Source organism: Mugil cephalus, chromosome 12 (assembly GCF_022458985.1).
Source record: "Mugil cephalus isolate CIBA_MC_2020 chromosome 12, CIBA_Mcephalus_1.1, whole genome shotgun sequence".
NCBI classification, from domain to species: domain Eukaryota; kingdom Metazoa; phylum Chordata; class Actinopteri; order Mugiliformes; family Mugilidae; genus Mugil; species Mugil cephalus.
The window spans coordinates 15679881-15704110 of record NC_061781.1 but is presented as its reverse complement, the minus strand read 5'-3'; the positions used below and the strand labels follow the sequence as shown (position 1 = coordinate 15704110).

The window sequence follows — 24230 nt, the reverse complement described above, 5'->3', positions numbered from 1 at the left end:
GAGGTGCTATTGAGGAGTTGAAATGGGATCAGTGTGATAGTTCATTCGGGGGTGGCTGTTACCTGGATGCTGACAAGATATCCTGACTGAACCATAAAATCAGCCTCAGAGCCTTGGAAGCATTAAATCCAAAACAATCCCTGACCTCTGAGTGACAGCAAGTCTGATGCAGACTGCAGGGCGGCTTATATATACATCTTGACCAACAGTTTTCTTTTTTTTCTTTTTTTTGGATGAGATATCCAAATATAGCAGCTGGGACACAATGGAGAACCACAAAGACGTTGGAAACATTAAATCGATTCCTGGCCAGTGAAAATAAAGACTCCCCGTGACACCAGCCACCTCCATTACAGGACTGACAGCTCAAGGAAAGCTGATGCGTCCTGACATTCACGCCGGTTAAGGTTTTGTTTTGAAATTTAATAACACGATAGACGGTTTAACAAGCATTTGAACGCAGCAGCGCGCCCGCTCCTGTGAATTATTGATGTTTTTTGGGACATCTTTTTAGTAGGTAGGTCAACATGTTTTTTGAAGGGTGGTGGGGGGATGTATCTATGCATGATGCTCCAGTGAGCTGATTCTTTGTGCATGAAATGACTTGACATCCTCCCGACCACCGAGTCAGCCGGAGTGCGTGTGTGCGTCCACGAACAGAGAGAGAAGAGGAGGAGGAGGAGGAGGAGGAGGAGAGAAGGAGGCAGAGAGAGAGAATAGGCAACTTTGTTACCAAGCATAGCTGTGTCTCCTCCGGCACAGCGTGGTAAAAAAGAGAAGCGTTTGGCAGATATGGTTGATCAGCGTTTCTTTCATCCTCTCTTGTGCGGCAGCGACGACGAGCGCGCTCGCGTAAAATAGACCCCCGCTTCTTATTTTGACGGATTAAAAACAAAAGATGCGCTAAAACACCCCAAACGAGCCAACAGCTTCATCAATGTGCTTGAGGTACGTATTCATCCCAAGAGTTAGACAGAGATTATGCAGGCTGTCTTATCCCTGACACGGCTTGAATCCCCGCTAACCTCCTCTAATTTACATAGCTTTACATTCACTACTGTTTAATTGGCGTCTTCTTCATTTTCACGAACAAATGCGCTATGGCTTCCTCCCCTAACAGCGGATTCAGACGATTGTTTTGTGCTTATGTGTTGCTCTGACCTTGCTTTTTTTTTTTTTGTTATTTTAAATAGCTTGAAGGAGTTGCTTTCTACCCGGCTCTGTTTGAGCCATTTTATATCAGCAGCCACACAGACAGAAGTTACCTCTGGGTAACAGCAAATGAAGCTTTGACTCATGTAGACTAGACCGACTGTGTGAGAGTTAATGCGTCCATTGCCTGCTTTTATTTTTACATCACCGTGTGTGTGTGTGTCTTTTATTTCTAGATGACATTGAGGATTCCTTAGCAGAACTGTGAGCTTGGCCATCATTTGCAGGAAAATGCATCTTTGGATTCCATACGTTTTGCTCGGTGCAACATCGGTATGCACTGTTGAGGCGTTTGGCATTTATGGAGAAATATGTCAAGGACTGTGTGGCTGTGAGGAGAGAGAGGGGATACTTACAGTGAGCTGTGAAAACAGAGGAATTAAAAGTGTCTCAGACATAAGCCCGGTGCACTTCTCACAGTATCATCTGCTGCTGACGGGGAACCTTTTAAAAAAGCTATCTGCCAATGATTTCGTTGATTACCAAGGACTTACTATATTACATCTGGGGAATAATGAAATATCAGACGTTGAAGTTGGAGCTTTCAATGGACTACAGGGATTAAAACGATTACATCTCAACAACAACAAAATCGATGCCTTGAAGGAAGAGTTTTTCTTTGGCCTTGAAAGTCTGGAATATTTGCAAATTGATTACAATTATATCACTCATGTTGTGCCAAATGCCTTCAGCAGACTTCGACATCTGGGGGTCCTGATTCTAAATGACAATTTAATTTCAACTCTGCCCGTAAACATTTTTCAGCATGTACCGTTGACTCATTTAGACTTAAGGGGCAATCAGCTCAAAGTGCTTCCCTACACGGGTCTGCTGGAGCACATGAACAGCGTTGTGGAGCTACAGCTGGAGGAGAATCCGTGGAACTGTTCCTGCGAGTTGATTGCTCTTAAAACCTGGCTTGAGAGCATATCATACACAGCCCTGGTCGGCGATGTTGTTTGCGAGTTCCCCTTCCGGCTTCACGGGAGAGACCTTGATGAGGTTTCAAAACAAGAGCTGTGCCCAAGGAGAGCAATCGCTGAATATGAAATGCCACCCCTGCCACATCTGAGCACCGATGCATACTATAGGACCACAGCAGCTGTAGTTACAGCCTCCTTCACTTCATCTGGGATTGCGCGGTCCTCATCAAGACCCACTAAGGGACCTCGCCAGTCAGCCAAATTAAAATCAAGGCCTACCGCTCGCGTCCCATCGAATAAACCGCAAAATTATGGCCAAATTATTTCATATCAAACCAAATCCCCCGTGCCTTTAGATTGTCCAACTGCTTGCACCTGCAATCTTCAAATTTCAGACCTTGGCCTGAATGTAAACTGCCAGGAGCGAAAGATTGAACATATCTCTGACTTAAATCCCAAACCTTACAATCCTAAAAAGATGTATCTCACCGGAAATTACATCCCTGCGGTGCGTAGATTGGATTTTATTGAGGCAACGGGATTGGACTTGCTTCACCTTGGTAACAATCGAATAGTCCGTTTAGAAGACAAAGCTTTTGGCGATTTGACACATCTACGAAGACTTTACCTTAATGGGAATTTGATTGACCGTCTTACAGGTGATATGTTTTATGGACTAGAAAGCCTACAGTTCTTATATTTAGAATACAACGTTATCAAAGAGGTTACAGCTGACACGTTTGAGCATGTACCCAAACTTCAGCTTCTTTTTCTAAACAACAACCTCTTGAAAACTTTACCAGAGGGAACTTTTAATGGCCTGACATTAGCCAGATTAAATCTTCGGAACAACCATTTGCGCTATCTGCCAGTCACTGGAGTACTAGATCAGCTTACAGCACTGGTGCAAGTTGATTTGTTTGAGAATCCCTGGGACTGCTCGTGTAGCATACTTGAATTGAAGATGTGGCTAGAGCAGCTTAGCACAGGCACAGTTGTAAACAACGTCATCTGCGGAACTCCAAAGAAACTTGCTGGAGAGGATATGAGATACATTAAGACGACAAACTTCTGTCCCAATAACTCTGAGATACTTGCCTCCATGATCCCACCCTCTGAAGAATCTTTTCCCGGCAGCACTATCACCATAGAAACATCTTTGGACTCTGACACTCAATATAGCACCATTCCTTTGTCTGTGATGATTCTTGCCCTTCTCCTCATTTTCATCACGTCTGTGTTCGTGGCCGCAGGATTGTTTGTGGCGATGAAAAAGAGACGTCAAAAGAGTCAGAATGAGCAAAACCACTCCATGAACGCTTGCATCAGCTCACTCAACATGGAGTACGGTCTTTACAAAAAGGGATCCATCCCCAAAGTCAGAACATCTGCTGGACACGTATATGAGTACATCCCACCCCCAGCAGAATCCACCTGCAGAAATACTGCCCACACCCCAACGGGCAACAAATCAGTGGATGGATTTAGAGACTTTGATGAGTTGAGCGGTGCTTTTCTGGGTAACTCAGATGAAGAGGCAGCCAGTAATGTGATAAGCTCAGAATACAGTGCCACTACTCCAGAGCCTCTTAACAAGCCCTCCACCCCTCGCCAAGATGATCCGTGCTTCTACAGAGATGTGCTTGAGCCCGACAAGCATAGGCACTACAGCAATACATTACCGTGCAGGCATACAGCACATTCATCAAATCAGTATACCTCAGACTTTGATGCAAGGCATCAATATGTACACCCAGAGAGAATACAACAGACAATACTCTACTGTACAGCACCAAGTACTGTTTATGTGGAGCCCAACAGGAGTGAGTACTGGGAGCTGAAAGCTAAGCTCCACATTGATCCGGATTACCTTGAGGTTCTGGAAAAACGAACTACATTTACGCAGTTCTAAGAGACTTGGCCTATACATGTTCAGAGTGCTCGCATCCATGCGATGTATCCTTTTTAATCAGGAGTATGTTTAAAGAAAAGGTTTAATTATTTTCTCCACTTAACAAGCTACAGTATGCATTTCTGGGAATAATGCTTTACAGAATGAGCAACAAAGGGGTCCACTGCTCATTTTAAAGTATCACTTAACACTTCCCTGTGTTGTTTAACAGTTTAGTTTATATGTGTAAATATGAACAAACAAACACAGATTCAGGGCTGTTATGACTCATCCTATCGCATAATCCATCCTGGATCTGCATCAATGACAATAACGTGAGACTGAGCTTCAACTCTCAAATTAGCCGCATTTTATGAGTGGTAATGAACCGTGCAGACGATATGTCCCAAAATAAACCAAGCTTTTGTCACAGATACATGTATGGCTGCCAGTTCTGTCTTTTCAAATGTATTCAAATGGTAGTTCATGTTTGAGACAAAATCAGATTTACTCCGCGGATTTATTTCGCCGACCATGAAGTTGCCCTGCATGAGGCTGCAGACAAAAGTCACATATAAATGTCTGGAAATCGTGCACAAGTGACAAATGGAGAGAGACAGAGTTTCGCTTGGCAGTGTGCACAGCTCTAGGATGATAATATCAAATCCATTAGATCATGAAACACATTCAAATGTATTATCTCAAATGACAGATTATGAGCACAGTAAATCTCTGCTCTCTTGTTTGCAGATTTGAAATAATAATAATTAATATCCTAAATATACCAAATTGGCCTAGTGCCTCAAATATGGAAAATTAGCATCTAAACAAACAGCACTTCTGAACTATGGACACATTTTGCACATATTGTATTGAGCTAAAAATCAGTGTGTTAAAACTTTAAAGATTATTACAACGCAAGTGAGAAAATTAGCTTTAACTAGACTTCACATGCTTCACATGTGACAGATTACACTTCTAATATTTACCACCGCCACAGCAGGCCACAAAAGATAAACAGAAAATACATATGCAAACCCTGACAACTACAAATGTTCAATTTCAACACAGCCTTCCAGAATAATGCACCTTTACAACCGGCTCTCTTTATGATACAGTCTTTTCTGAATACATCTTCAACTGTATTCCAGTTACAGCATATTTGAGTGAGCTCATAATAAAATAAGGCTCTCATATATCTCCATACTCCTCAGTTGAGAGTCCTCTAATTTCTTGGCCTCGTGTCGTTATGTACACATTTTAAATGACCGCATATTTTTCTACTAATACATATTGATATTAAGCTTTCTTGTTTATTTATTCTTTTGTTTTTTTTTCTTTTACCAAAAAAATGCACTATTGTCTTCTACAGGTCAAAAATGATGTCATATTTTGAAATGCACAACATAGTAATGTGTGCATATAGCCATAGGAAAAGGTTTTATAAATACATTACATACATACATACATATTAAGGTTATATGTATTAAAGAAAATCTTGCACTATGCATAGACATATATTATACTTAGACAATCTGTACAAAATAATAATATTGATAACAATAGCAACAAAGCCACTCCCATATACATGATATTCGATAATACTGTTCATATCCCGTAACAAATTATTTGAAATGAAACACACATGAACATTCAGAGGTATTTTTGTACCCCATTTTGGATAATTCATTTATGCTGCATAGATTTTTAAGTACCTGCGTTTTTAAAGCGGATTTGTGTGTATTGCATCGGAGAGAACACTCCTTGACATCTCCGTTTGGTTTGAGGTCATGTGAAATCAGGTAATTTGACTGCAATTAGCACTCTGTTTATCTCTTTGTAGGCAGGGATTGATGGATAGCACAACGCGCGTTTGAAGACTTCAGGCTTAAGCTATTAGACTGAAAAGCACAACAAATGAATGCAGCAGCTGAATGGGTGGAGTGATGTTCATGCATAAATATGTTATATGCTCTGAAGGAAACTAAGCACATCATCCAGTCATAATGCAGTCTAACCAATTTCTGGGTCAATAGTGTAAGCCAAGCAATGTGACTTCCCCTGAGAGTTTAATACACAGAGTAAATTCACATCATATGCAGTTTATGCACTGAACCTGTCATCTTAACTCAGCTAATTAGAGGGCATGGTGTATCTGGACCCTGTCTGCATGTCACTAAGTATTACACTGCAGCGTTAGTCATGCTGTTTACCATGGATACAGTCTTGGTTTGTTGCCTTTCACGTCTTCAGACTCTTTTTGTGATTCTTTTGTCACTGGACCTGCCTGTGCTCTTTGGAAATTCATCAGAACAAATGTGCTGAATTCTACACAGTGAAGCATGATGTACACAGGTTTTTTTTTTTTTTTAAATCAATGTATTGTTGTGATTTTAGTGGTGGAAGCACTGCACAGACAGATGCACATAAAATGTCTTTTGTTGTAAACAATAGCTGATGCCTCGTTGATTGTTCCGGGTTCTTGAATTGATCAGTCTATTTTTTTTTTTTATTACGTGTGATACATTTTGTACATGCGAACTAATGCAAGTAAATCACACATTACTAAAGGGCAAATACTCTAGTCAAGGTAGTATTTGATTCAAGTGATTTTAACTTTCTTTTTCAATTTATAGAACCTTGTAAAGGCAACTGTGTAATGGAAAGACAGTATTTACTGTACATAACAGAAATTTGTATAATGTTTCTCATTCAGATTTTTGTAATCATGAGAGTTTTAGTCACATGTGCAGCAACAAATATCCAAAAACATGTTCAGATGAGTGTGTCTGTTCTGTGTATATGTGCAAATGTTGAATTTGCGAAGGCGAACAGTGAAATCAGTGTCTTATTGCAGCTCTTCTATTTCCTTCGGTTTGATTTTCAGATGAAACAGTGATTTTCTGTGTCAGCCTCTGATTTGTAAATAGAACACTCCATCAGCGTTTTCATGCAACCTTGCGCCATCTTTGAAAAGCAAAAAGCTGGTCTATTATTGCAAAAACACAGTACAACTAGGAATATGTGGGGTAAATATATCTACAGTGTGCTGTTTTCTTTAGTTGCTAGCTAATGAATAAAAGATATGCATTCATTTCAGATGCTGTTGTATTTGTCTTCCCTTCACATCCTAAACCTCGTTGTGTGCAGTGAACGTCATAGTGCGCCAGGCAGACTCAACCTGGCTGCATTTTTCATGATATTACAGAAATAATAATGTCTAATTAAAATATTCAGATCAAGCCACTGTCATGGTTTAATTTAGATTTAAAAAAAAAAAGGTTGCATTGCAAATTTACAAAACACCAACATTGTTACTAATTACTGACGATGCCTCAGGTTTCACTCAGTCTCACTCAGAGACACCTTGACTTCCCGTTTAAACGATCTGTTTGTGTTAATGAAATGCCTTTCTGAAGCCTCGCGTCTTCTAACAGCTGCACAAATAGCAGCAGCCGAACGCGCCCGAGGCAATGGACTCAAAACGGAGATTCTCGTGTTTGAATTCGACTGGATGACTTTGTGGCGTTAACTCGGATGGGTTTAAAGCAAAAAACGAGAAGACCTGACCTTTCTGTAACAGTGCGGCGTGGACACATCTGCATGCACATGCTACCAGACACTTGCAGGGAAAATGTACTCTTTGCAGAAATAGCTTTTTGGCAGCCCAGTATCCATGGAAACATCCAATTACCTGACACAGAAAAACAATCTGGAGCAAGAGTTTGAACACATTGGTAACTTCTATTTCTTTTTTCTACCCAGAGAGATTGTTGACTTTTGCACAACCGAAAACTGTACATATTGTACATGGGAAACATAAAATGAATTGTGGCATACACCTCCAAACACCTTTTAGTTTTGCATAACCTACAAACACGGGATTCATCAATTTTCACATGACAAGAAAGCATAGGTCAACTTAGACTCTTCTCTGTGTGTCAGACTGATGGTGTTGTGCTGCTGAGCTGTTGTGAAGACCCCAGTTTCGCAAGGGAGAGGGAAATTAGGGCAGATCTACATTATGTAAGCTTGAAGAGATGTGTCAGGCAGTGTGAAGACAGCATATGACTGTAAGGAAAAACCTTTCTATCAGGCCGGCAAACGCAGCAGAAAGACAATTCGAGCCTCTTTGATATTTCATTCATTCCGCAGATCAGAACACAGCATCTCTCATCTGGAAACCATAGTTTCCAGTTGTTAGTCTCAGACAAGGTTTCTGTCCCAGTAGATTTTTTTTTCAGTCTCCTGTCTCTCCTGTGCAGCGTTGCTCCGTTTCTCTCCCTCTCACTTTGTGTATTTGAACGTGTGTGTCTGGGCGCATAAATTATTGACTCAGAGTGTATTCATGCTTGCCTCAAGGACTTCGGCCGACCAACATGGCAGTACCTTTATCCTTTCTTTTCGTCTTCCGACATTTTTGCTTCAAAAGCCACACAACTCACAACCAAGCGAAAAGACTTCAGTAATAATTGATGCGTTACATCCCGAACATAAACTGCCATTTATCTATGTCCAGGACGCTTGTAAATAATGGATGTCAGGGTAATGTCCATTGTGTTAGGCTGATCTGAGAAGAAAATGCCATGCTGCTGGAGACAGGGACTTGGCTTTGGAAATGTTGCCAGTATATTTGCAGTAGCCGGAATCAGTATGTGTGAAACACGCTAATATTTATGAGGGCTTATCCTGGCTTATGATTGCCAACCTGAGAAAAGTGACAAAATCCTTCCTCATCCTCCCATTTACAGTCCTCTAAACACACTAAACGCGAGAACGATATTTCATATCCAGAAAAGAGAAAGGCTTTGGCAACAGCCGAAGTAAAATGCTATGTTTGAATGCCGTGATTTGATGTTTATAAGAGGCTTTCATGGCTCTTGAGTGCGCTGTATAACAAAGTCAGACTCTTGGCTGTGTACATTATATCATTCTCGGAGATTTCTGCCAGCATTGAGACAAATTAATAATATTCCCCGGTTCAAAAATGATCCACTCTGAATCTCATGTTTTTCCTCCTTCAATCGCTAGCATACTGTGCAGCTCTGATGCTGCCCCGCAGAGTCGCTCATCTCGCATTAACCTCTGCCCATGCCCGATATTCACCCTCTTTTTTATCAGCCCCTTCTCCTTGTGGCTCTTCAATCACATCAAGGGCATGTCCCTCTCCGTATCATGGCCTCAAGTGTCACTATAACTGCGACGAGAGACCAGAACGCCTGTTGACTCGTAATTTAGAGGCGTAACAAACAGGTCTACGTGGACGACATGTGCGACGTTTGTGAATATGTGATGAAAAAAAAAGTATTGTGCTACGAAAAGAGTATTTCGTGGTAGTTTTATTTATAAATGCGGCACACCAGCATGAGCCACTATGGCAGTGTCTCCCACTGCTTTGAGAAAGATGTGACCTGAAAGGGCCCTGCTTGTGTTTCCTCATTCAGTTCCGAGAGAAAGAGAGGGGACAGAGTGACACAAATCTCACAAAGGAAAAGCAGCCGTGGATGAAGAGTAAACTCAAAAGCGATGGAAACTAACCATACAGAGCAGGATGACACATATTTGTTAAGATCTAATTTGCTTCACGTGGAAACCGTATTTTCCGGTCCTCAAACATTTCCTATTTCGAATTATTTCCACAATCTTTTCTTTTTTTTATTAATATTATTATTATTCAGAAGCGTCATACTTCCATAATTTCACACACCAAGATAACTCTGACTTGGCTGTGAAGCAGCTGAATGAAGTGCTATGATGCGTGAGTGGACTATTACACACTGCCTATGTACTGTGGCAGCTTGAATTTAAATGCAGCGACCGCTCGCAGACTTTCTTCTTCCCTCCTCTGACCGTCTTATACAATCAAACCGGCAGCCGGAGGAAGGTGGCTAACCGCTCAACTCCAAAACCTCCCAGTGTTTAGTCTGTTCTGACAAGTAGGAGTGAATCTGATCAAGCATTTCCATAGTGGCGAAGACTAATTATTTTAATTATAATCTCCACATACCTCTTATTTAATATTTCTTCAAGGGCAGAAATTACATTAAGGCGTAATTACACATCGTACAGCAAGAGTTTCTGCAGCATTACTTCAGTCCTGCATTATGTCTAATGGACTTACATTCCACCTATAATTTAACACTTAAACCTTAAAGTGGATCATTTTTCATTAGATTAATGAAATATACAAACATGCATAATGAGCATCAGGGTACACGATCCAGTTAGTCGGTTAGTTGAGCCTTACACTTACAAAAGTTATCATTTAGATGCATCTCTTTCCCAAGGCAATTTATATCTGCATGTTTCTTCAACTACCTTTGAATTTCTTGGATTGTTCCAATATTTTTTATAATTTTCTCAGACCGGAAGAGACTTGATCGGCAGTGTGTGAAAATGCTATCGCGAAGCTTAATCATAACCCTCTAAATGGAGTTGAGCTCTGCGGCAAAGGCTCCTTATCTCACTTTTTGTGCTCAGTGTTCACCCGTGGCCACGTGAAATACGCGCAGCTGCAGACGTGCGGCGCACCTTCGCTGTTGAGACTTCAGTCTCTCTGCTGTCTTCACGCGGTGTGAGGAGGAGAAGGGGAACTAGCTTAACCTAATTTCTTACCAGAGACTTGTCATGTTTGATGACAGCCAAGCTGCAGTCTGCACGCAGGCAACACGAGCAGGGGAAATAAACATGCTAATCTATTTAAGAATTGCAATATTTTTTGCCCTGGCGCAGTGTCAGATAAATGATGCAGCACCTATCGAGCTGCTAAAGAGGCGGTATCCTGCTCGAGGATGCTGCAGCAGAACAGGCAACACGGGTGACAGGAGAACCCGCTGTGGGCCTCATCTCCGCGCGTTCTTTTTTTTGCATCTGGTTCAGTAATTTCACAGCGCGAGGCATGCTTTTAAAAACTCTGCAAGGTCAGACACGGGCTATTGTCCACATAAATTATTGTTCTTTTTAAGCCTTTTCATTCACCCTCTGGATATTCTGTTTTTATCCCTTTTCTTTAGCCATCTTTACTTAGCTTGACTTGGCACAAAATATGGTAACGCGAGCGCCGCTGTAAAGCTGTTGTTGCAGTTTTATTGATCGTCCTAATTATGTTTAAGAGCGTGACTCAGTCCGTCTCGGCACTCGGGAAGAGATGCGCAAATATCACGAGTTTAAACTTGGAGACAACTTTTTAAGCAGTGTTTGTAGTTCAAGGCGTAGCGAAATTCTCACATCATGCTCCGTTCTCGTGACAGGCTGAGGGTGTTCTGTGGTTCCTGAAAGCACTTTCCTGTGTTTCTGCCTCTACCCTGCGAGTATCCTTGTGGGACTCACATCAAGCTACAATAGATCCAGACAGATGGCAAGGTGGGGGTGTTGGATAACCATCTCCTTATCCCAAGGGAGTGCTGCTATGTACAAGCTGTCAAACAAATGTCTTCACCCAGAGTCCTGTTTGTTGTAATATAATGAGAGCCTGACTTTCATCTACTGCAATTGTTCTGACATCCAAAAGAATCGCGTTATTGCCCCATTGTTGGATCTTGTTAAGAAGTTTACGGATATACTCCCTTATTAATTATAATGTTGTTGTGCGAGCAGACTCCTCACATCATCTGTGAATGCATCGGGCCAACAAGGCTATCAGGAATTTCCATAAAGTGAAGTAGCAAATAGGTCATGAATAACATTACCATTCAAAAAGCAGCACTTCAAAGAGTGGTAACCCAATGCCTCAGCATTAACTATATTTGACCATTCATATCTTTCCTCATTAACCACTCAGAGAAGCTGTATTTGCTGAAGGCTGTATATTGAGGGCTCGTGGCAAGTGCATCAAAACACCTCTTTCAAGTTTCTCCCCGTGTTAAGTATCGTGCAGCTGCGCAGCTTCTAACAAGCGCAAAGACTGAGACGACCTTCTGCCAGAATGTGTCAGCTCTCCAGATACTGATGAAGCCCATAATAATTTATGTAAGACACCACTTCAGTTGTTCACTGTCGACTGGTTAATTGACAGGCTATTGTTGGTTGACTGCCAAGACATCCCAGATTTCCCGAGAGACACGTCAAATTTGTCCGGCAAAGCACTAAAAAGACATCCCTAACTTTGACAGGGATTGTTTAATTTCCCGGCAAAATTAAAGTATACTTTCAAAGTCAACAAATAGCAGCTTTAAAATCAGGTTGTTTTAAAAAATCTAGCATGCTCAAAGCTGTAACCTTAGCTCAGATAAATTTTACAAGATATAAACATAATTTATTGAACATTTGGTAACAGACAACTAAACATATCGGGCAGATGCTTTCAACTCAGGTCTATAATAGGTAAGTAATGACATTATATACTGATGCAGTGTGAAAAAGTTACAATTCTGAGTGCTTCAGCCTTTATCATCTCTGTCATATCAACGCATATATTTAAATGATTTAGGACTCGTGTGGACCGAATTTTAGCAATGCTAGAGGCATGGCTCTGTGAGGTCTGTCATACCATCTGTCCCTCCAGACTGGAATATCTCAACAACTACTAGCTGGACTGTCATTAAATTTGATGCCAGTATTCACTGTTACGGCTTCAGTGAACCCCCAACTTTTCCTCTAGCTCCATAATTAGCTCGAAATTTTGAATTTTAGTTCCAGTTAGTTAGGATGCTAATACGCAAACAACAAGATGGAGCACTTGCTAAATGTTGGTTTGTGCCTCTGCAGGACATAGACAGCATAAACTAAGCACATGGCCTACGTCAGTGTGAGCTATTTATATTTTTGCACTCATCAGTCTGGCTCGCCACCCAAATCTCTCATCCTTTGGCATTTGGGATTATTTTTGACTCTGCTCCCTTCTCCATCGTCAACAATGGCGACTGAAACCTTTGCTGATATTTCGCCAAAGACAAGTCATAGAAATGTTTGTATCTCCAAACCTCCTCGGTTAATCTTTCCTCGATGTGTTCCGTTATTATTGAGCCAAAACAATCAATTTGAAAATGGCGGAGATGGAGAAGCAGCCGGAAATGCTAAAGCTGAAACGTACCACTACCAAGCAGGCCAATCACAGCATTGCAGTCTGCGTCGCATTACAGAGCAATAATGCAGTTGGTGTGACCAACTGCATTATTATTGTGAGCTGCTGTGAATGTGCTGCACAAGCCTTCAGTGACATTATGTTTAAAAAGGAACTCGTGAAACAAACACACATGTCTGGTTGATGCATCACATCATCAGTGGAGCGTGGAAACAAGTCGAAGTCAGCTCGCCTCTGACGATGTCAGACGTCGTTTGTGGCTTCATATCAATGTCTCCCTCTCAGAAAGACTTGTAGTCTGGGTGATGTTACACCACTGATGAAAAAGCTCAGGCACTTGCTGATGTTCTATTCCATCACTGAATAACTAAAAAAAAAAAAAAAAAAAAGTTGAGCTCAGCTCAGCTTTGACTTCCTACGCAGCAATAACTGTCAGGCCCCAGTTTTAGGTTCATTTCACTGGGTCCCATTGACAATAACTTGCAACCCATTGCCTTTTCTCTGGTAAAGTGAAGACAGCACCCAGTTTCTTTTATGATGCAAGGCTTTCAAATCTATTTCAAAAGACAATAAAAGGATATACCGTACGCACAGATGTAAGCTCACACAAACAAAGCCTAATGCCATGTAGCTGAGACTAGCACTGAAATGGTTCAAAACACATCAGAAGAGAAACGCTGCCAAACCCAGATGAATCTTGAACGCAGCTGTATCTTCCACTGCAGCATCAGCTAAAACAAGTGAGGTGACTGCAAGCCTGACACAACAGATCAAATGAGAGAACGCTGGATTCAGTCATGGCAGGTTAGAAGAGAACAGATGATATGTGGGCTTAAAGCACCGTGGTAATCTTAACTGAAAGATCATATTAATTTTATTTGCTCATGTAACACAAAGCAAGCTGGTGGCTTAACTGTGACAGTATAACACACTGAAAAATAGGTTTTTGTGAACTTTCCACCACAAGCAGAGGCATGCTACTCTAGAGGGACACTGGAGAATATACCACGTCCTTGTGGTGAAACACTCAGGTGTAAAGTAAGTAAAATAGCTCCTCTGCAAAGCCCGAAAGAAAGATATTTGCATCTGATTGGAACACCTGATCCACCTGCTGCATCTGCACTCACCGTGTGCGTGTGAAACCCCCTCAGAGCTGTTGACACTAAATGTGGCGTCTCTGCACAGCACTAAAACATAACAGGCTTAAGAGATGAGGAAAATAATTAAAAAAAAAAAAAATCTTAACAGTGTGTGATAACAAATCAATCTCCACACTGCGACATGAAATTCATAAGACTGTAGGATGAATTATTCAAAGACACTATTTTAGATTTCACAATGTCTTTTAATAATTCATCGCACATCCTGCATATTTGAGAATACCTGAGTTTGTAGGGAGTCTTACATTCAAATTTCAATTCAAAATGTAACACGGCAATCCTATAAAAAATACAGATGTCGTTTTTTTTTTTTTTAAATCACTGTGTCCTTTAGCGGTGCATATGAATAGATTCCAAGAAATGTCCTCCTCTTTAATCTCGGGTGCAATCATGATGGATTCTTTTTCCCAAGGGGAGAATTCACCCACTGGTTATAACACAGTTAAACTCCTCACCTAGCCACTGGCTACCAGATCAAAGCAGCATTCACCCACAGGAAAACAGTCAGGGAAAAGGTTGGTTACTATGGCAACTCATAAAATTTCTTTTGTGGTGGCACGTTACACTGTTATTATTACAACATGGGTATGTTAACTGCATTAATCAAGGTAATTGCCTGCTGTGATGATTGCAGATGGCAGCGGCAGATTTTATGAAGCCCACAGTTGGCAGAGTAATTATAGATCAGGTACCAACAAAATACTGGTTTGTATTGCTGCAACTTCATCTCTGGGACTTTGGAAGATAGTGAGACTGTGCAAAACACAAGGAGCAGCAGCTTCTTGTAAAATTAGAAAGAAATCAGAAAGAAACTTCTGTTGTGAGAACACTGAAAGCTTCACTAAGAGCCACCCAATTCTTTCTGTTTGAAGAGCAAAAGGGGGGTAAAACAAAATACACATTGAAGTTTCTCTTATTTACACAGTATTAAAAACTCAGTTTGTACAGGTAATGTATAGAGTCAGCAGGCAAGCTACGCCCCCACACTGCAGGGTTTATTAATATTTATCCTACTTCACAGTATGATTTGGAATAAGGACAAGTCTAGAAATGGGTCTATACTTTTTAAAATGTGCTAGGGCAAGCATGTTTCTCCAGCAGTGCAGCGTCTCACGAGAGGCATGAAAGAGCAGAAAACAAGTTTTGTTAAATGCTCACCGCTGTGGAGGGCTTTGATTGTCATTTGAAGAGGAGAGACTATGCAGTGATGAAGTAATGTAACAGTGACATAATAAAGATGTAGATGGATTAAATATTAATGTATAACCAGGAATTGCATCATTATTATTTTATAAGAGCAATGCAGGCTCCAATATGATGTGTTGACTGTTCTTTTGTGCCACTCTTTTTTTAACCAAACTCAGCTTTCTTTTCCAGCACTCTGTAAATATGCATAATTCACAAAAACACTTGGCTCTAAAATTACCGGTAGATCCTGTTGCGTACAAATATTGTTTTCTACCACATTACCTCCATTCAAGCATCTTACGAAACCATTTTAGCAGTTGTAGTATTTCATTAGTGCTTGATTCATACACTGCCGCCACCTGGATTTAACTGAGCAAGTGGGTACGAGCCTCCTATTGTATAATTACTGCGAGGCAATAAGTTATTTAACCCCAACTGGTGCAATGGATAGCTTCTCATTTCTTAAACAAGCATGTCAAAAGACACATCCCGTGGTCGTTAGTCATTTTGAGAAGGGTCAAATCATTGGTCATGCATCAAGCAGAAAAAAGGAGATTGCGGAAACTACTAAAATTGGGTTAAGAACTGTCCAACAGATTATTAAAAACTGGAAGGATATTTGGGAACTGAACTTCTTTGAGTAAGAAAGACGTCTGCAAAAAAAAATAAATCTCACTGATCTAAAGAGCATTTCTACACGTACAATGTGAAGGGAATCGGGACTGAACAGCTGTGTAGCCTTAAGAAAACCACTGATCAGTGAGGGCAACTGGGAAAAGGCTTCAATTTGCTAGGGAGTATAAAGATTGGACTCTGGAGCAATGGAAGGCCATGTGGTCAGATTTACCCTGTTCCAGAGTGATGGGTTCATCAGGGTAAGAAGGGAAGTAGATGAAATGATCCATATCTAGTGTCTGCTGTACAAGCCTGTGGGGGCAGTGCTATGATCTGGGGTTGTTGCAATTGCTCAGGTCTAGGGTCAGCAACATTACGCCCAAAGAATGAGGTCAGCTGACTACCTCAATATACTAAATCACCAGGTTAGACGATCAGTGGATTTTTTTCTTCCCTGACGCCATGGGCCCATTGAGAGCCATTGGGATGTGCTGGAGAAGGCTTTGCACAGATCTTGATGAAAAATGAATGCAACACTGGATGCAAATAAACCTTATGACACTGTAGAAGCTTACTGAAATAATGCCACCGCGAATGCGTGCTGTAATCATAGCTGAAGGCGGTCCAAAAAAAATATTAGCGCGTGCGATACAGTACAATAAAAACCCAGGATACACAATAAACACGCTAGAAACTATGAAACAAAAACAGCTTCTAAAAAAATCGTCCAGTGACAGCAAGACGGGTGTGTCTTGACAGGAAAAGCAGATTGTGGCTGCGGAGGATGACTGGACCTGATGAGGGGTGCTGATCAGTATTGCTTTGGTTTTGGAACTGTTCAGCTCCTTATCTCCTCCAGACAGTTGGAGAGAGCAGGAAGTGACGGAGGAGGGGGTGAAGATGAGGATGAAGGGACCAGGGTAGAGGAGAAGATCGGGTCAGTCCTCAGGTACAACCGGGTATCCCTGATCCCTGAGGGACACCACAGGTGTTTGGGACCTGGTGCATCTCAGGCCGACGAACTAAGTTCTGCCAGCAAGATATGAAGCAAACGAGTCAAGTGTAGAATGACAGAGATCAATATCAGCATGAAGATGCTTTAGGAGGATGTGGTGGTAGCCACTATGAAATGTCACTGTATGGTCAAGGAGGATGAGCAGGGAGGGGGAACCAGAATCGACTGACATAAGAAGGTCATTGATGGCCCTCACCAATGCTATCTGTGTGGGCAGTATACATATATTATATATATGAGAGAGAGAGAGAGATACAGGAGACTGGATGTCTATGGTGCAGGAGGATGGTGCCATTAAATATTCACATTCGCCATACTCTGAATAAGAGCGTCTTTGGAAGTCTGACATCTCCTGTATAATTAAGTTGTCCGGATTAAGGCAGGAAAGGAGCATAATCAGCAGTAGGATACGTTGATAAGCATTAATCCACAAAGGCAAAAAATAGTATTTTAAAAAGAACTTCTGACCAGAAGGTGCCACGATGGATCAGTCCTCAAGAATGAGGTCAAACACTTTAGATTTCCTTACAGTCATAACCATTACATGCGCGTCTTTCACAGTGAAGCAGTGGAAACATGCTTTGGAGTGTGCACATGGTTCAATGAGAGAACAAAAAAAAAGCTAAACTGTCTTTCAATCTCACAGAGAATGTGTGCAATACAAGACAGTTTGGGTATATCAGTTTCTTACAGACTTGACATTTCTGGGTTACTTCACATAGGTTCTCTTTTTCAATCTCTCTTTTAAATGTTAAGCTTCCTTACTATGTACGTATTGTTGCATACTGATATTTGCCCTTTGCATTTTTGTAAATCCTGTTATTTACTGCCCATTTTGGCATTCTGACAACCGAGTACCCACTTTAAATGTCCAGAATGTTTTCAGAGTGAGAGCAACACTTTGGCACCTACTGTTGCATAAGAGAATGTCCTTCGTAGAAAACAGCCATTAGTCATAACTCATCATAAGGTGTATGTTATTCAGAAGTTAACTAATCCTTTTTTGACTTAACTGAGTCTACTCTGTAAATTAATGCCACTGGCGTTACAATACACTGTCCCCCTGAACAACCTATTTTTCTTTCATATTATCAATGTCATTTAAGGGAAATGTTCCATTCATTCCACCCATAATGTGCAGCAGAGAACAGTGTTTTTCACTGTCAAAGCAATGTGAATCCACTGTAACATTCATCATTTATTTATTTAAAAAAGAAGAAGAAGAAGAAGTCGGAACAATGGAAAGATTTTAAATTTCTCAAGCTCTTTCATCATCCATCTTCCCAAGCATGCTTCTTGGTGATATAATGTGGTTTACCAACAGCACTGGGTGTTTTCTGGCTCGTGTGGGTGCTCTCTTGTACAGCTATCTTTCTGAGGACCAGTATTTAGGTTTATGCCTCCAGAGTGAGGACATTTGTGCACAGTCAGGACATTTTGGCCGGTCCTCACCTCTTTACGAAGCTGTTTGAGGGTTAAGACTCTGTTTTAGGGTAAAGGTTACAGTTAGGTTATAGTTAGGATTAGGGTATGGATTTGAATTAGGTACTTAGTTGAGATGCTTAGAGTTAGGGTAAGGTCGCTAGGGCAGGGGCATCAAAATCACTTAGATGTGGGCGCCACATACAGCCCAATTTGAATTTAAGGGGAGCGGACCAGTAATATATTATCTTAACTTCAAAGTGTGCCCTTTGTTTTAGTGCAAATAAATACATTATAGAACAGTTTACATTTAATTTTTACAATACTTTTTATAAACAACATGATTTTTTTAAGTAAAATAAGTGCAAATAAAGCAGCATGACCTTAAGTGAACAAATTGCCTTTCAACCTACGTTCATCCGCCCTGAGCAACGAGAAGACCAAGAACCAGAACCAGTTAAATGCAGGAGTAACGGGTCTCACAGCTGTCTACAAACAAAGAGTCCAAGCAAAATCAAAACATGACATACTGGAACCAGGTAGAACATCTGACCACGGAGCTCCAAAGATCAAAGACCTACTTAAAGGCGTTGAAATCTCAGCTCCAACGAGAAGAGGACAGTTTCCTCCAGAGGGATTACACAGCTCTCTGCAAACCTGGATTCAGAGCAAAACTAAGGCAACACTTTATAAACCAGGGGGAGTATTTGACCATCAAGCTGCACAGAGAAAGGTCCAACTCAAATGCAGTTTGTTTTGCGGGGAGAGAACCAAGGGTTTAGAGGAGCAAACACTGAGGATCAAACTGCAAATACAGCTCGAACAACAACTGGAAGAAACCAGACAACAGGAGGCCATAGTCCAACAGATGGAGGAGATTAGGGCTCAGCTCCAGGCAGAGAAGGACAGTTTCTTCCAAAAATGTCTCACAGCTCTCAGCAAACCTGGAGTCAGGGGGGAAAGGAAAACAACAACTAGGTGGAATATTTCAGAGCAGGTGGTGGTGGAGGAAGAAGTGGAAGAATCCCTTCATACTCCACCGACACCTAAAGTCATGAAAGACATCATATTAGAATCACAACGGAACCCTGAGAAAGAAAAGTTCAACGTGCATAGTTCATAATAGTAGTTAATTGTAATGAACCGAATGCTACAAATCCTAAATCTGTAAGGGCAAAACAAAATCCCTCTCTGACCCCTTGATTAAAATGATCTTATACTTCTTTAATTAAGAGGTCAGGCAATAATTTACCCAGATTTCTTTCTGCACCCAGCAGAAAACAAACAAACAAAAAACATAAATAAAAAAAATAATAATAAGCACAGCTTTAATTAATTGTTGTAATTTCTTCAAATGTCCTCCTCTGTCTTACCACAGGTCTCAGGATGAGATACTGTTACAATTATATGAAATCTGAGAACCGCAGCAAATCATTACATTTGACAAGCTGGCATCATTAACAAAATAAAATAAAATAAACAGCCTCACAGAACAATTGCAATTAATTTGGCTTCTCAACTAATCCATTAATCCGCTTTTGTAGCCACAGTGAAGACGCTGCACAGAACAACTCTACATATTTATAACTATCGTACATTTCATTGTCATGTCGGTTTATACAAACTGGGTACATGCCAGTTCATTAAAGTTTGTTTAATCACACCTGGAAACTAACTGCAAACTAAAACAAACAACAACAACAAAATAAAAACATTTAATTAAAGCATGAACCTCTGGAATCAGCAGCTAACAACTGATTAGTCTTGGTTACATTTACAATTTTTATTTTTTATTTTTTCTTACAATTTCCAAAAAATAAATTCCTAAAGAAACGGTTTAACTGAATTAAAAATGGCATCATTTGGAACCACAAGTATGAAGCCACAGAAAAGAGGCTCCTTGTGTGACTGTGCAAATGCACGGAGCGGCTTAGTAGCTTTTCTAGCTAACTGAATAAATATGGAAATCCAATTATCTACAGAAAGATTTTTTGAACAGAGACCTGTGACACGGTCCCCAAATTTTCCTTTTCAATTAACGCTAGAGGAAAAAAATGTGTCAGTAGCCCCTGATGCTCCTTTATTTTGTATTTTTCTTTCACTTCTTTAATCACACACTGTACATCCAGTCAACCACCATCAATCCCATAGTTTGAGTTTTTTTTTTTACACTGTAGTATAAGTTTACTTGTTATTTATAGCAAATCTCACCCGTGTGTGCTTGTGTTTATTATTGTGTCTGTAATTACTCCTCTTACACATCTCGATATGTGATCCCTCAGTGTGTGATAATATAATTAATCACTGCACAATTGTTAACACATCACTTTGAATTTGTCTACTGAGTTTAATGGAGTATAATTACATACTAAAATATGCATTGCCATTAAGCAGATGGTTTCCGAGCGCCTAAAAGCATGTGGACAGATTTAATGCAGACTCAAGGGTTGGCTGTGCCTTAATCCGTGGAGCACCGCAAAAAGGAAAAAAAAAAAAAACGCCTCCTCATTTAATGAGACTGCTTTTGATAATGCTGTTGCGGTATTGTTATTGTTTCTCACTGTAAATACGATTTGAAGACCAAAAAGCTGATCCCCCGAAGCCGAGAACGGAGCAACTGCTTTCACATCTTACAACAACTTTCATGGTTGGATGTTTGCTCCAGCTCTTGATGTTGCAACATTGCATCACCTCTGTGGCATTTCTTCCTCTATGAGAGAGGGAGATTATTTTAAGGCTGTCACACGGAGGAAATATACTGTACGTTCTAAAGTCTAATTTCAGCGGTCACACTTAACGTCCGTATGAAATGGCTAAAGACAGCACTTCATTTGTTTCTGCATGTCACCTATTTGGAAAAGTCCAGCCTTCTCTGAATGATCAGCTCCTGAGCAGACACCAAGCTGAGAGCTGAATCAAACAGCGCAGCTGGTGAAGATGATAGAGCTTTGCACGGGACGCTAAATTAGTACAGTATATTAGCACAGGTGACAACTTATAAAATACCATCAAGAATAAGTAAGTGATATAAGTGATATAAAGAGCAAGAAATTTAAAAACACCCACAAATCTGATTTAATTTCATGGGGATTTTAATATAATCACGTCTATTTCCTGTATGAATATAATCACGATCAGAAGTCCCTTTCGTATTTTAGAAAACAGTGCAGCCACCGAGACGAATTAAATGGGGAATAATTATTTGCCATACTGTCTCTCAGTTTTACATTTTATATTTGTATAACAGAAATTTGATTTTTACACTTTGAAATGTGAAAAATACTATTAATATTTCTATTGCTCAGTCAGATTTTTTTTTCTTTATGTCATATTAACAACCAAGGTAACAGCTAGTAATCACCAGTGCACAATGCCACTGCCAGCTCTGACCACGTTTCAAGGACCACCGTGTTCTTTAGATGATGACCCAGTGCTCTTGAAAGGGGCTCACAAATGAATTATGAAACCTGCAGGCGCTCAGCATCCTTGAGATTTTGCTGGATGTGCTTGAAACAAAGATGCCATTGATCCATGCCATAATTGCAACTCATGATCTGATCATTGCAGATTTTGCTCATCTTTATCTAAGCTGCAGAATAAGCCTCCTGAATCCTGTTGCGCGAGACTGAAGTTTTCAATGTAATGACTCAGCTGCTGTTAAAAGTTTTTTAAGCCCTAATAACTGAAAGAGAACACTTTAATGCATAAAATATAATGTAAAGATTAAATCCATCTATTAACCTTTCAAAATAAGCTGGCAAGGCCGTGTAGGTATTCACATGTATTTCTTCAGAGAGCCTCATTCTTTCAGTGCCCAATGGAACAAACGAAGACAGTGTCGTTTTTCCCTTTGTCGCATTTTGGCAGCGAGGCCAGTCACAAGACAGCAACTGTTTTGAGTCAACAGTCTTAATTGGTCGATGTTCAAATACGCACTAATCCATATTTATACCGACATTGAATGTAATTGCCTGCAAATCACGTGAAAGTGTCACACACAAATGTCAGAGATAATTACCACATGACTCTATAGTCCCCCTCATCTCGTCACACCCTTGTTAACCTTGTTCCAAGAAGCAGCAGCCGGCAGCTGTTCACTCCTTCCCTTCTGCCAAGATGGCAGAACGACATAGTCACTAACAAGTGGCAAAAAAAAAAAAAAAAATGGTGGCGCATTCGTGTAGTGCTCAAACAAATCAATTAAGGAAAACAAATGAATGCTGTTTTTGTTTTTTTGCTGTTGTAATACAAGTGTCCAGTCGTGGTTAACACCCACGCCTTGTTGCTGTAACAGGAAGTCTGTTTTAATGATGAGGGCACTCAAACGTACTGCGACCTGGACATTTGTGTTTATTTGTATTTATTTATTCGCACCATAATACAGAGATAATACAGAGAAGAAAAACTAAACTAAAAAACAAGATACATAAAGAGTAGTAAAATAAAATCCTAACTGGGCTTAAAAACAAAATCAATAACAAACAACATCAACAACAAAGGTAAAGGCCTTAATATAACTCAAAAACTTAGACTTATACTTGTGTGGGTAAATATGGGTAAAGGAGTCTTGGTGTATTAAAAAGGACTTCAGTTTGGATTTAAAATTCATTAATGATGTAGATATTTTTGCTAAATGAAAATGTGAATTCCAAAGTAATGAGCCACTGTAAGTAAAAGAAAATTGACTTTGTGAGGTACGGCAATAGTGAGGATGAAGTTTAACGCCATGTCTCCAACAACATGCCTTGTATTGAGTAGAGGAGTAAATAACATTGACCATTGTGTGACAATACAATGTCCCATTGCTGCGTTTTCATTACCCCTAGAAATGCACAAAACATAAATATGACAATAATAAACTGGTAACGGAAACGGCTACATTTCTAAAAAAAACCTGTGAAATATCTTTTATGGTCTCAGGAGGTTTTTTTTTTCAGACGTACTGATATAAAAGTTTATCACAAAAGTGCAACGGAAACACCGCTGGCGTCACCAGAGATGACGGAGATGACGCAGGGGGTCATGTGACCAGTTCATTTGAAACCATCTTCCTCAGAGCGAAGTCTCACGTGAGGGGAATTGGTGAGAGTCACGGCTCATTTGCATCGCAGCTTTCAATGGAAACACGTACAAAGCCCAACTGTACTGTACTGAAAAAAGCGTAATGGAAACGCAGCTAGTGACACTCCTTGATGGCAGCAGTCATCCCCAGCAGGATGCAGCCTGACACAGGCACAATTGGAGCAATTCAAAAAACATGAGAAAGAGCACAAGGAGGTGTTGACCTGGCCTCCAAATTCACTAGATCCCAAACTGACCAAGTTTATCTGAGGGATGCACTGGAACAAGCCTGATCCACAGAGGCCCCCCTCCCCTCAACCCGTAGAACCCAAAGGCCCCCACTAACAACACTGTGTCACCAGACACCACAGGACACCCTGAAAAGGCCCATGTCCACTCTCTGATGAGTCACAACTGCTTTGGAGGCACAAGGGAGACCTAGACAATAATAGGAAGGCGGTCTTAATGTTATGCCTCACTGGTGTATACTGTACATATTTTTGAAACAACTGTGGACAGTCAGACCGTGTCAGTGTACATTATTTTGGGTAGCCAGTTTGAATCCCACAGCAGAACAGATACCATCAGCACTTCCACCAAAAACGTAGCGTAAAACAGGATTTTTTTTTAATACTTTGATAAAATGTGGATAATATAACTTGAAGGGATGTCCCAACACTATCAACACAATAAACCGTAACGGACCTCGGAAACGCCGTCC

At 40.6% G+C, this 24230-nt stretch overlaps 1 protein-coding gene across 1 annotated transcript; it reads left to right on the top strand.

Moving 5' to 3' along the window:
- The first annotated feature begins 405 nt into the window (after nucleotides 1-405).
- On the top strand, nucleotides 406-7125 carry slitrk5b (SLIT and NTRK-like family, member 5b). Its single transcript, XM_047600011.1, has 2 exons — nucleotides 406-948; nucleotides 1389-7125. The coding sequence occupies exon 2, from the start codon at nucleotides 1444-1446 to the stop codon at nucleotides 4045-4047; it is 2604 nt and encodes an 867-aa protein (XP_047455967.1). The 5' UTR covers nucleotides 406-948; nucleotides 1389-1443; the 3' UTR covers nucleotides 4048-7125.
- Nucleotides 7126-24230: the final 17105 nt, after the last annotated feature.

Coding starts and splice junctions, on each gene's coding strand:
- slitrk5b (XM_047600011.1), top strand. CDS start 1,444: ATGCATCTTTGGATTCCATACGTTTTGCTCGGTGCAACATCGGTATGC.